Source organism: Labrus bergylta, chromosome 14 (assembly GCF_963930695.1).
Source record: "Labrus bergylta chromosome 14, fLabBer1.1, whole genome shotgun sequence".
NCBI classification, from domain to species: Eukaryota; Metazoa; Chordata; class Actinopteri; order Labriformes; family Labridae; genus Labrus; species Labrus bergylta.
Genome location: NC_089208.1, coordinates 5,195,134 through 5,209,543, shown reverse-complemented (window position 1 = coordinate 5,209,543; position 14,410 = coordinate 5,195,134). Strand labels below are relative to the sequence as shown.

The 14,410-nt window shown below is 39.1% G+C and overlaps 1 protein-coding gene across 1 annotated transcript in view; it reads left to right on the top strand.

Moving 5' to 3' along the window:
- Nucleotides 1–4,105: 4,105 nt before the first annotated feature.
- mcama (melanoma cell adhesion molecule a) overlaps nt 4,106–14,410 on the top strand; it is a 51,529-nt gene continuing 41,224 nt past the window's right edge. The window contains exon 1 of the mRNA XM_020640567.3: nt 4,106–4,295. Coding sequence (XP_020496223.1) covers nt 4,229–4,295 — 67 coding nt within the window. The 5' untranslated portion in view covers nt 4,106–4,228. The remainder of the gene's footprint in view (nt 4,296–14,410) is intronic.

Genomic DNA, 14,410 nt, shown 5'->3' with positions numbered 1-14,410 from the left:
TTGAGGGGAATACCATGAACATCCGGCATGTCATGTTCTTAACGTGCCTCTCTCGTGGCAGGTGAAGAGGAGAAGTGGCTGGCATTACCATCTGTCAGGGATTCAGGACATGCCTGTCCACGCCCTCCATGGGGCAATGAAGCCGTGAAATGACCGTGGTGCAGGGGTGAATAGGCAACTAAAAATCCAAGAGAAAAAAAAAGGAGAGCAAAGCCAAGAGGCAAGACTGTTGAGTGATGAATCCAAGATTAAGGAGATAAAGATCTTTAGTAAGAAGATATAGCTCAAGTAAAACTCTATTAAAGGGGTGTAAATTAAAGGTTGCAGTGAATATTGCATTTCTATTTTTTATTTTGTTCAGTTGTATTTTCAGAACCACATGCTCTCTCTCATGTGGGACTAAAGATAAGATAAAGATAAACAGCTTAAAAACCAGCTGCTCATAAGTTTATTTAAACAATATTAGTTAGAATATTAATATTGGTTGGACAAAGAGATGTGCAAATGTCCATTCAAATCTTCAGCTTCTTCAGCAACGGGGTAACTAGGGCATATACTGCAGGTGGAAAGAGCCAGTGCTGAGCAGCAGTATTAACAAAAGAGAGCTGTGTGGGCCAACGGCTGGAAAAGTACCCAGCTTTTAGAAACGCCTGGCTACAATCTCATGAGTAAAAGCGTAGATAGATTTCATGTGAGAGACGCTATCCTCTGGACTCGAGAGAGAGCTTGGCTCAAATTCAAACCCTACACTCTCTGATATTAGGTTTAAGATAGACTTTTTACACACATATGTGTGCAGCTGCTGATGTCGTCTTTTCAGCACGAGGCTCATGTTTGGTTTCATTTTGTAATTTGAAAAAGGGCTGACTGAGTCATGCATCCTTTAGGTGCTTTTGTGTAAGCTCTCAACAGTCAGCATTACATTAGGGGGCACGTGTTAACAAAGTTGTGCTCTTTGACTCAGTTTGGAAATATTGGGTACCTTTTCACTTCTTTAGGTGTAAAAAAATCCTTACAATGACAATATTTGAGAATCCTTCGACCACCTTAAGTCCATGTTAACATTTGATTAGGAATCACAAGTTCAGATTATTTCTTTTTAAAGGGTCACGTCCAACACAAGCTGTGAGTAACTGGGAACATTACTCCAAAACCACCCGCACAAAGAGAAACAGGAAAAAGTGATTAACTGTATTTCTTTTGGTAACATCTCATGTCACTGCAATTAAACTCATTCTGAACAGATGTTTTTTCCCCTGACAGTACCTTAAACAAATTATTCTTGTCCACTAAGCAGAATAACTGGTTGCATAAGTTAAAGTGCAAACACAGTTTTACTCCCTGCTACATCACTGCAGGAAAGTATCAACATGAAACCCCCCATAGTCGCAGCACATGTTAAACTTTCTTTGTCTTCATGTTTCATACCTGTGCCGTGTCCACAGCTGCGGGTTCACGTATGATGGGGGGGCTGGACAGCTGTTTGACAACCTGCAGGAAGCTGTTCTGCTGCAGCTGTTAGACAAGGTGACTCCACCAGCAGAACCCTGCTCACTTTACTGGAAGGAGTCCAGTGTATATCTGACCTTTGCTCACTCCTCCTCACTTTTAGCACTGTGTGAACCGTGGCTGTTTAAGTCATCATCTCTTATTTATTCCTGCGCTGAGAGCTAATATTGACATTATCCGGGTTGCTTTTTATGAAGTAGAATATTAATAAGATGCTACATTTCCTGGAGAGACAAATGTGTGGGCGAGCTGCAAAAAAAAAACTTGAATCTGAAAATCTCATATATACACTTTATCTACTGTGTTTCCCTCTTCTGGATGGACAAAAGTGGTTGCTATGTTCTTATGTGTTCGTTTGATGATTTATAATTCACTGTGTGATTTCGCTGATGACCCAGGTTGCTTGTGGTGTGTGAACTGGCTGAAGAACTCCATTCTAACAATATAGTACTTTTGTCTTTTGGTTGGAAACAGAAGACCAACAAAGTAGATCTGGGGGCCGCTGCATCTCCTGAAGTTGCCCGACAAACTGCAGGTTTGACCTCTAAGTGAGTTCAGACATTAGAAAGTATGTTAAAGTGGATTCAACATGACCTCATGTGTGTGAAAATGTGTCCTCTAGACAGGGTGTCCTTCCAGTAAAGGAGCGTGATGACGTCTCTTCTCGGCTGCTCGTCCTGTAAAACCTTGATGAACTACCCTCAATGATGCCCTTCCGAATGAAAAATATGATGAAGTGCCCTCTAGGCCTTTCTGAGGAGAATACAGGATTCAGACCCCTCTAGTGTGCACAATAACAAAATATGACTCAATGCCAGCTTGGGTGCCCTTCAAGTGGACAAAACACAATGGAGTACCTCCTACAGTGCCCTTCCAGTGGAGAAAACCTAAGCTGAAAAAAATATAAAGAGAGCACCTCTATGGTGTCCAACCGTTGGAGAAAACTCCTAAATAAAGAAAATGAGATACTGAGAGACTGCAACCTTGAACCATTGGAAACTTTTGGGACTTCAGGTGTCGACAGAAGTTAGCAGTGCAGGTCAAGTACTGGCTAAAAGCGAACCAGAGCTGCACTCATTTTCAGCTTGTTGCATTTTAAACGTCTTAATTTATATTGGTTTATAGAATCTATGCATTGTTATATTTATTTTAATGTATCTTCAAATATAAAGTCCTGTGGGGTTTAGTGACTAAATGCTGTATATTTTACTCTCTCTGTGCAGCACATCAGTTTCATTTTTTGGATCTGAAATAGGTTAAATCATCATTCAATTCAACTCCCGACCAAGACTTCCTCACGTTTACCATTTCTCAGGATCCGGCCTGCAACTTCAGAATCAAAAAAATGAATTGGACCTGAGTGATAGGGTCTAAAAGTGGATTGTTAGCTGCCCTTATGCAAATGATTGCAGCAGAGCCAGGATTGCATTATGGCAGATTGTTAGCCCACTCTTACTGTGTTCAATCAATGCCTGCTGAAACACTATCAGTGTTGCCTACACTCAAAGTATAACAGGAAACAGACTACTTTAATTGACACCAAAATATCATGTCATTTGCTAGATTCTGCACAGAATAGAATTGGGATCAATAAAGTAATTCTATTCTATTCTATTCTGCACTTCACTAACATTGGAGTGACTGTAATGAGGTGCCCTCTGGGTCACCTTTAAAGTGGAGAAAACTTTCTACAACAGGAACAAGGCAGAAGAAGCCTTCCTGCATGCTTTGACATTTGTATTACGGTAATAGCTAGCTCATAAATAGTTAAACTTTAAATTTAAATCTGAGTAACATTAAACAACTTTGATCCAAACCAGAGTTTTAAATTGTTTCCCCATAAATCCATAATCACCCCCTCAGGTGTGTCATCAGTACTGACCCTGCTTCTCCTCCTACTAACCACGCCTACCGATAAAGACCCTGAAGTGAATCCTCATAACTCATTATCACAACAAGACCAACAAAGTAGATCTGGGTCTCTGCATCTCCTGAAGTTGCCTGACAAACTGCAGGTTTGACCTCTAAGTGAGTTCAGTGTTAAGCTCTTTTAAGACATTAGAGAGCATGCTAAAGTGCCCATAAATCCATAATGACCTTACAAAATACTTTTCTGCTCACCAGTGATCTACTAGTTTACCTTTAAAAAAAGAAAGACAGAAAAAAAGTCAAACTTACAACAGCTTGTAAAAGCTGTAAAAAGTCAGATGTCAGACCCATGTCCAAATAATAATGCATTGCCTTTAAAGGCTTTAACCACCGTGGAAATGCAAATAAAGTGTCCCAGTTAAGCTGAATTCAGCCAGCAGGCCATGTGATTCCAGCTAAAAGGTGTACAGGCGTGATAAGGTGACCTTGAGGACTTTTCTACCAACAAGAAGTCGCTGTGTGAATAAAGGAGAGAGGGAGTTTGAGGCACAAGAAGAAGAAAAAAAACTGATAAGCTGCTTCTACCACACACATTAAGCCACACAATGGCAAAGAAGGAGGAGTACCCCGCCAGACTGAGACTTTAATTGAGCCCCCTCCCCTCCCCTCTCCACCACACCACCACCACCACCACCTCCTCCTCCTCCTCCTCCTCCCCGCTCCTCAGTCTCTCCTCCGGGGCTGCTGCTCACTAACTTCTCGTCGACACGCCACTTCAGTTCACATTATTTTTGGTGCTGGATACGACAAGCAGTGAGAAGAAGAAGAAGAAGAAGAAGAAGAAGAAGACATGGCTTCACTTCACAAATCGCTTCTACCTTTGTTTCTTCATCTCTGCCTTCTTCTCCACATGAGCGGTGAGTTTCTCCTTAATTAAACACGCCATGTTTTCTAACGGTTAAGTTAAGTGAAGGAGGAGAAAATAACACTTGGATGGATAAACTCAACTGACTGTGTTTGACCGGGATGCCCCAACCTGTTTTTTTCTTCCTTAACAAGTGTTTTCTTTACATTTAAGTAAAGCAAACACAGTTTCCTCGAGTAAAAGTGTGTTTTCTGTTACGAGTAGTTTTTCGCTTCCATAGTGAACTTGAAATTTAGTCGTGAAAGCACATGTTGTAATTTATTTTAATTTAACATTTAGAAATGTTACACTTGAATGATTATGTCCTTTTTTTTTTTGGTTCTTTCTTTAGTCGAAAGCCTCGTCGTCGTAAAATATTTAAAGCTGTAATTAATTACTGCGTAATTGATGCTCTTAACGGTCCAATTAACCTCGCAGTGACGTTTTGAGCATACCCATACATTAACATGTGTGACTGGTGTTTTTTAAAGGGTTTTTTGTTTTTGTCATAGCGTGTTTTAGTCTCTATAAGTCCGTCTGGATAAGTTATTAAATGTTTTATAGTATTGGTGTAAACATCTGAGGAGCCACAGTGGTTTAAACCGCGAGACCAAACTTAGCACATGAGCCTCAGTTTCCAAAGAAGCCTGCGGTTTGTTAAGGTTTCGGTTTTACATGTTGTACATCACTTAAAACAGGTTGTAAATGTGATGGAAGAGGCTGGTTTTAGACGCAGGAGAGCTGTGGGATGCTGGCCATTGTGTGTGTGTGTGTGTGTGTGTGTGTGTGTGTGTGTGTGTGTGTGTGTGTGTGTGTGTGTGTGTGTGTGAGAACAAGTCTGACTTTAGGCTGCCTTTACACTGGATGTGTTTCCTCAAAGGACAGTTCTCATAGGATAGTTGTATTCAGATAAATCAACTGAGAGGGGTGCAACCAATTAATGTTTTTCACTTTTATGTGATAAAAAGATCTTTGTCAGACTTAATGTATTAACATAATCAATATTGCCATTGGCTAAAGTGCATTGTGGACAACTGTAGTCCAAAGTCACATCATCAAATAGCCTATGTTGTCTTCAAAATAAGTGGTTAATATAATGTTCAACATTAAAAGTAGTACTTAGACTTTTTAAAGATCTGGAGGGGCCGAATAATTCTGCCATCCTGCCAGTTGTTTTATCATGACTCTAAATTTTGTACTACTAGGTATTGATAGACCTAAGGGGGCATTAGGGTTAGACCTATGTGAAAAGAGCTGATGCTAATAATGGGTAATCGGTATATTAGGCAATAGGAGGACAGAAAATTGTAAGAAACCATTGTGTCATTTGTAATGGTGAGCATTGTTTGGATTGTTTTTTTTAGGGGAAATGCAAAAAGAAATGTCTCATTGCAGATAAACCAAATGAAGAAGTCTACATAGGTGTAGGGAACTTGTTAATGTTTCAATTCTTTAATTTATGGTTCTATTTATATTAGAGCTGGGTATTGTCCACAACCTCACAATTCAATTCAATTTCAATTCTATATATTGATTCGATTCGATATTGATCAATATGCTTTGATATCGATTTAATAATACATGTAGATGACAGGAATACCCAGATAACGACTCACAGAACCTTCTTATATTTGTTAAATAATCATGTGTGCATTGTTTGTACAGGTTCAGATTAAACTCACTCAAACATTTTCCTTTATTGTTGCATTATTCTGTAATAAACAAAGAATAAAACATTAAAGTATTGTATGATGTAAAGTGCACATTTGTGCCTGACCTGACTTCACAGCAGCCACAGTGCCCCCAGTGGAGAGGGACATCATTACAATGAAAAAAAATCAATAAAAAAAAAACAACCTAATATAGACAGTCTCTGTTTCTTAGTTCGAAGAAAGGCAGAAGTTCATGCAGATGTTTTCTTGTAAAAACAGATGTTCATGTGGAGAACTCTGTAGAACAGGACATGCAGGGGCGAGGTGTGACTTGAACAACAGTATTTTTGTAAATGTCACAGACAGGTTATTTTAGCACATCAGCAAAATGATATTTCCATGACATGTCTTTTTATTGAACAGTCCAACAGGTACGTATGGTCATTGCAAACTGACTGTGCTACCTGTCATTAATGCATCATTATTGCTATTTCTATTGCAGTTCTTTTGAATTGAAACAAACCTTTGACCAACATTGGTGGAAGTTTTGTCAGGTAGTGCTGCTTGTGGTGCATACATTGATTTTTTTGAGCCTATTAGCTGATTAGGAATCATGAATCTTATGTACATCCCTCCCCTCCCCTCCCCTCCCCTCCCATTGTGAAGGACAGACTTCATGTTGACTTACTGTATGGATTAACTTTTTAAAGGAAGCTTTACTGTAAATAATTAAACGTAAACCTTACTCCACGTGGTATCTCACAACGGGACAACACTCACTCTGTCCTGGTCTTAAACCTCTCTTTCTTATAAATCCTTGTTTTTTTTACTCCATCAGCCTTGTCTTAATTGGGTTACGTCTTTTTAATCCCCATCTCTCCGCTACCTCCTCTGGAGACGGAGTAAAGCTGTCTGTTTTTGGATTATGTCGTGTGGTTGGTGATAGAGACCCCCGTCCCTTTAAAGAGCCCTGTCAAAACTGACCTCCTCCCTAATGGACCCTGAAGGGCACTTACTTGAATACAATTTGTGGCTAAAAGCATTTCTCCTGCATGGAGAATAAAACCATCCTGAGTATTAGAAAAACCCAAACATGTAGCTTAGTGCTTACAGCAACATCTATTGATTTCACAGAGCAGTGTTCATCAGTATGATGGTCATGTCGGTTACAGGAACGAGCAGGCGGTCCCGGCTGGTTGTGCAGTAAATCAGAGCAGTGGGCAGAGCTTTTACGATGACATTTGCAGAACAGAAAGTAGACACGCAGAATGTGCTTACTTAGGTCATGCTGTAATTAACTTTTTTTCCAAACCAGGAGAGGACTTTATTCTTTGGTGTAGTTTAAGATAGGGTGGATCATTAAAGTCTTTTTGCTGTGTAAAATATCCTTTGCTGTTTAAAAGTCAATACAGGCACCAATCATTCAAGTCAACCGGAAATGAAAAATGCATCTCTAATCATAGTCGGTCGAATAGTCTGGAATACTGAACACCTACTTTATTTAAATACATGTGCGAATAATTGTATTTTCTTGTTTTCTCTGAACAAAATCAAATACAGTTTGCACTCTTAAGCTTGAACCAGCCAATTTCAACATTCAACATCATGAAATCCACCTACAAGCTAGAACGTTTCACAGGTCTTATACCCATTGGTTAGCTAGCTAGCAGCAGCATTGTGAATTGATGGCTCTGAAGATGTTCACCATCTAATAACCTTGTTCTGTTTTCTCTAGATACTTGTTGTGTTTTAGGACCTGCTTGCTAGAATTGATTCCATTCCAGAAAACTGATATCTAAACAAAAGACTGCTTCAGCAACTTTTCTGAGCATACTGCTCTCTTTTCGACGAATACTACAAACTATTCAGTTTACAATGTTTGGCCTATGCTCCCCTTTAATTTTGACACGCCCACTTTTCAACCTTCAAATCAAATTCTTCCTGTCCTGCCTGACATTCATGTTCCACTTGAAAGTGCTTATTGTTAGGTTGGTCCACTAAAAAAGAGGTTTATCTCTTGACTTTATCCTGGACGTAAGGCCAACCTGATAGGATGACAGTTGTGGTATTTTGCGGCATGCATCTACCCAGCCAAACGATCTAATAAATATTATATCTCGACACACAATCCGTTAAAATAACAACAATGATGAATTCATACTGACATAAAAAACTGAAATTCTAACCTGAGAAAATGCTGCAAATCTTGTTTTGTAAACTTAATTGAAAAGTATAAGCATTTTATAATTGCAATATACTCAGAATACTCAGAAATATAATCAGAAAATGTTTTATTCAGCAACTCCAACAATAGATTAGGGTTATAACTTTTTAGCCTGTACCCCGTTAAGACGTATGATTTTATTCTAATACTGCTGACTGGATATAACTTTAAGTGTAGACATGACATTTTTTGGCATTTCTTATGGCTTCATTATCTTTAAGGTTGTTGACATTTCACACTTCCCTGTCCCCAAGTAAAATTGGGTAAAATTGCTTCCAATAACAAGTATTGTCTGTGAAGCCACGGCTGGATTTCACTGTGATATAGAGCTCCATTGTTGTCCAATGACTATTAAAAACCCATCAATGAGCCACACTGTTAGACTGGGAGACATGGAGACAAGGAGGCCTTTATAACTTTACGACACAGCTACACACAGCTACAAAAACTTATCTTGAGTTTATCCCCCTCATTGTGCAGCTGGTGTAAATTCTGACTAAAACACCAAATTGGTGTTAGTGTGCAGCGAAAATGAGTTTGAGTACTGAAGTGTTTTTTTTCTGTGATCATTGCATTAGAGATTCAAATGATGTGCAGGAATAAACTGGGTTGGAGTTGAGAACCACAATACTGACTTACACATGATGCTGTTTGGAGAGTTTCTTGAGATTTTTGGAAGACATTTTGAACCAGGTTTCTTATTGAAGAAGCTTTATGCTATTTTTTATCTAACTTGGGTTAACTGGTGAACTTGAAACTCAGCCAACAGCAGACAAAGAGAGAAGAAACTCCTATTTTTATGTCTCCAGACAGACTTCAGGTTTGGTCTGCCAAGCAACCTAATCTCTGACTCTTGTAACATCTTTTTGATTCATAGCTGTAAATCCTTCACCGCTTGTGAATATACAATATCTTTACCAGGACATTCCTTGTTTACTGATAACTTGAACCCGTCTCCTCAGGCAGTGTCGGAAATAGAAACTGATGTTGAGAAGATGTAGGGGTAGGGTGACATTTTAATGGTGTTTGGACTCTAATCATTTTGGACAGCCGTGGCATCATTCATGCACAAAACACTTCACTTTTTGTGGACTCAGAGTATTGTATTTGTTGTTTGTGGTACATGTGGTACAAAGTATTGTATTGTCAGCATATTTTTGGAATGAATGAGCATTGTTCAGAGCCAATGGTCATCCTTTCTAACCCCTCTGTTTAGTGGTAGTTTTTTGAGTAACACCCTCAAAGAAACTCTTTATTTGCAACTGAAGAAAGACCGGAGAAATCTATATAATACTTTTTTCTGCTTTGACAGACCAAATGTCTCCCAACTAATAGTACCAGAGAATACTTCATAGCTTTTTATTAGTGCTTGAAAAGTGTGATATCTGTGACGTTAGCTCATTTTGGAAAACATAAGGAATTTTTTTAGTATCTGTCATTTTTTTAAGCTTATTACTTGAAGTTTCAAACAACATGGTATGACCACGAAGTGCTTTTTTGTGTAATTATTTTTGAAAGCAATTTAATTTATTCATTGTGATTGTTTTCATAGATTTATTGACATTTAAAAGTTACATTAAGAATGACAAGTTATAACTCAAGCTGCCAATCTTATAAATGAGATATTCAAAAGGGTCAGAAAGCCTAAAAAGCAATAAATGTTTTTACTCCCATGATGAAAATACTTTTGTACAGCGGTTAGTGTGCTGTAAGTATGGCTGTATTGGCGTGCTGGTGACTTGGTGATAAGTCCGTGCGCCCCATGTACAGAGGCTACAGTTTTAAAAGCGGGCAGTCTGGGTTCGAATCCCACCTGTGGCTCCTTTCCCTCATGCCATTCCTCATTCTCTTCCAACTAACCGACTCCATCCCCTGCCTCTCTAATAAAACTATAAAGAAGCCCAAGAATCTTTAAAAAAGTAGTGCTGTGTATGGAAGTGCAACACTTTTAGAGTTGCATCCAACTGTCCATTAATATTTGTTTTGATTCTTCGTCGTTTCTTTACTTCGACCTGAAATATATTTTTACTATATGTAGGTGAAGTTCTTGTTTGGCTGTAATTGTTAATAAATGATGTATTCTTAGCCAGGGAGGAATATTTGCTTTCATATCATGTGACGCATTAGTAATGTTGTTAAATAATCAAAAATGAGTCATAAAGTATACCAGTGTGTCAGTCTCTGGGTGTAAATAATGGCGGGTCGCCCTGACCTCTTCTTCATCCGTGTCTGTGGCTGGATGCCTGGGAATGCCTTCACTCTGCCGCTGAGTCGTCTGCATGCAGCAGGAAGTGTGCAGCTGTTGGCTGCAGTTGTTCATGTGGGATTAGTGCCCTTGCCTGAGTGATAGCCGGGTCTGACAGCCATGTAATCTAATGTATTGGCTCATTGTTTTCATTAAAGAGAGTGCGCTGTTTGATCCCTGAGGAAGTATAATGCTGGTTTGCTTTAACATTAGGCATATGTAAGATAATTCAGCCAGCATGTGTGTCAGCATGGTGAACAATCAAATGCAGTAAATCCTACTGACTTAACCCTTTTCATTACTTTCACTAATTGTCAAAGCTCATCAGGTTTAATGCATTCAACAGTGTCTGCTGTACCTGGACACTACAGCACTGGACTTGAAAACCTGAGATCAGGGGTTGCATTCTTTGTCCCTTGTTTTGTGAAATTTGTGAGATTATCAAGTTCTTTGGCTGTTTTTAAGACCAACTGGCAGGAGACCCCACGCTGATCCTGAACACAATGAAGGTATCACATATCTCATCTGGCCTGATGAAAACTTTTGGATCCCCCTAGGAGAGCTGGGGAAATGATGTTGGGCAGATGGACGACTTCATTAACTTTGCATATCTGCCACCTGGATAGGAAGCAAATGGATGTATGGATGGAAGACTATTAAAACACTTTCCGATTATGTTCCAACCAATCAACCTTTGTTTCATATCAGACAAACCTATTTGGTATTTACTTACCATTTTCTCTTTGGCTTTTTCCCTTTAAATATGTCCAATAAAGGCCAAAAAATGTTCTCAATAAAGTCAGTATTACAAGTCTTGTTCAGTATTTACCCAAATCCACTCACTCCAAAAGAGCTTTGTTTGTCTTAATATTTTAGAAAAATGTTCATCATACTGCAGTTGCCAGGAGCATATCAAACAGAAACACATCTGTTAAGTATGATTGCTTCACTGTGTGTTGATGAAAAATGCAAATTGCAGCAGCTTTGTACTTACTATGAAATAGAGAAACAGACAGAGTAGATTAAGGAATGAACCCCTGGATTCAAAAAAGGTATTGATTTCTCAGAAGAAGTTTAGGATTATTTCAGTACATTTGCTAACCCTGTCTGCAAAGCTGCTACAATCTGACTGAAACAGGCAAAAGCAAATATTTTGAATGCATTTGTTTTGTTCTGAAAGCACTCTCTCTCCGTTTGGTGTTTCAGCCTTTGGTTAAAAGCCTGCATGCTCTGAACATCCAAGACACGTTTGAGAAAATCAAAGCTCTTACTGTTTAGCTAGCAGGAGCAGAGCTGACATCCACCCTTACGCCTAGACTGAAGGCTTTTTTTCAGGACCTTGTCTTGCATGTGTAGAGTATCTCTGCAGTCAGTGGTTGGTTGATGTTTGAGTGGGATTTTATATCCAGCAGCTGCCTCTGTAGTCTGATCCCTGGGCCTTCGGGGAGGGAATTTTTCCTGTATTGACTACCTTTCTGCCCAGGAACCGTCCAAAACATAGTTGACTAGTGTATTATTCAAAGCCCTTTATTCATCACAGTGAAAAATCTTTGCAGTGAACAATCCACCCTGGAGAAGAGAGAACTAGTTTAAGAGGCATGAGGTGGTTGTTTAAATAGATTTAATCAAGAGGAGGAATGTAGAAAATTGCTTGTGAGATGGAGGAACATCTATGTACAGAATCCATCCTGGCTCATTGCCAGAGTGCAACAACTTTTATCTCACACAGTCAAACATGAGCATTGTCTTCTGCAACATGCTTTTTTGTATTTATTTTTAAAACATGTTGTTGGTGCTGCAGGGTTCCACATCAGTATTTCTCTCATCGTGCTGGGAGAGTGCTGAGAGGGTTGTTTCTTAAAAGCCTCTTTGGATCCCAAATATTGGATTTGGCTGCACTGCTTGCACTGAATTGATTATTTTGTATACAGTATTTTAAGCGCAGTGTGACGGGTGTAGAGGTGTGTGTTCAGCCCTTTATTCTGATGATTATTTATTTACAATGCGATTTAATGGTAATTAAAGGAACATTTTGCAGTTTATAGTTTCGATTAAGAGTCCTCTTTGCTGGCCACAGTTTTCTCATTTAACTTCATAGTTTGTGGGAAATGAAATGTTTTAGAGCACCAATCCAGCAATGTGCCCTGACCTACTTGTTTAGTAGAAGTAGCAATGCAACATTTGTGAAGTACTACATTTACAAGTTATTGGCTCTACAATTAATATCTAACTTTTTGTCTGCATTATGTACTTTAAGTAAAAAGATTACTTTAGATATAGCTACATGGACAAATTGGACTCTGAATATCTTAAATGATTATAGATTATACTGTTAAATGCTTGTGTATGTTTTTTGGGGGGGAAACTCAGTGTACTCAATAAAGCTTTTTGGTAAATGTAATGGAGATAAAAGTTAAATAAAATGACACACCTTAAGTAAAGTAGAACATGAAATGTGAGAAATCTACTTCAATGAATGCACTGAGTTTTTTTTCTTTCTCCAGTTGCACCAGGCGGTGCGTCTGGAGTTTTGCCCATGTGCAGCACCATGTGGAATTTGAATCAGCCAACATAGGAACATAAACAGCCTCACACCTTTTGCTCACACATTGCGTTGTGACAGGGCGACCCATAGAAGTGCCTTATGACTTTTTAATGTCACCACTAAAAGCATGCAACATATTTATAACCATAAGGCGAGCGTATGAGGGATCAATCAGCTGAATCAGACAGGTCCTCATGTGTCTCATGTTGTAAGTTATGATAACAGCGTATAGCTTTTGTTGTGGTATGTTGCACATAGTAATCCTAGTCTAGTAATTTCTAAAAACATACTTCTGGTGTGTGCTGCTGTTTTAAGTTATGACATAAATATGACATAAATATGACAACCAATTGCTATATTTTAACCATCTCATTACAGGCTGGTACTATTATGACAAATCTGAAGTTCACACTCACAAGTATTATGTAACTTTTAAACAAAAGTAAATAAAAAGGCCCTATGGAGCCGGAGTTATCATTCATAAGAGTATTATTAGATCATCTTTTTTGCTGCATATGCAGATCTTTTGAATATATATGGTATATTACAGTTGGGTTTTCTTTGTTTTAAAATAACACATTTGTTAGCAGAATTTTAATCTTTGGTAGATTTGGCCATTTATCTCTAAACTCTGCACAGGAAAAAAATTGACCATCTGTACACGACGTCCCTTCATATTTAGAGGGCCCATCTGTGGGACACATGGCACTCTCTTGGGCCTCGATCCAAGTCTTGGCAGCGGTCCCATCAGTGCCACCGGGAGAGACAAAAAAAACCCTCCAGTATTGCTTTCATTGAGAAGCCTTTCCTTCCTCCTTTTCCCACTTGTCTCCCTCTTTGGTCTGCAAACAGAGCTTAACCAACAGCTGCACACACCTGACGCCCAATCCATCGGACAAGGGACATTCTGCTGTGGGGGCAACAAGCAGGGGTTCACATTACAGAGAAATCTTACACCACAATGGTCTTTGCCTCATTCCCGCCTTTTCCTGAGCCGTGTCCCCCCATCCTCTGCCCCCTCTAACACCTCTCTCATGCCCCCTCCTTTAGCCTTTTCTTCTTTCTGGGTGCAGTGGACGGAGCCTGGGAATGTTTACTTTGCCCTTGTTGTTGTCAACAGTCCTGACTGGAACAGCAGGGGACCACAGGAAAGAGTTGTATTCAATTAAAGGGTGGGATTTAATTAAAACAATGGTGGCATCCTCAGCCTGTTTAATATTCAACTCGTATGATCTTTATAAGCATTAATAATAATCTGGATGTTAAATTCAAGGTTATGTTGAGTCAGTTTTCAGAATACATTTACATATATACCACTCACATGCACAAGAATATCTTTGAAATCAGTTTCTTGGAAAGTGGGAGACTCTACCTCCAAACTGTTCAAACCAGTAAGAACAATAGATACTAAGGCCAAACACCAGTTTGAGTTCACATCAGTACATTTTCAACCGTGAAGTCA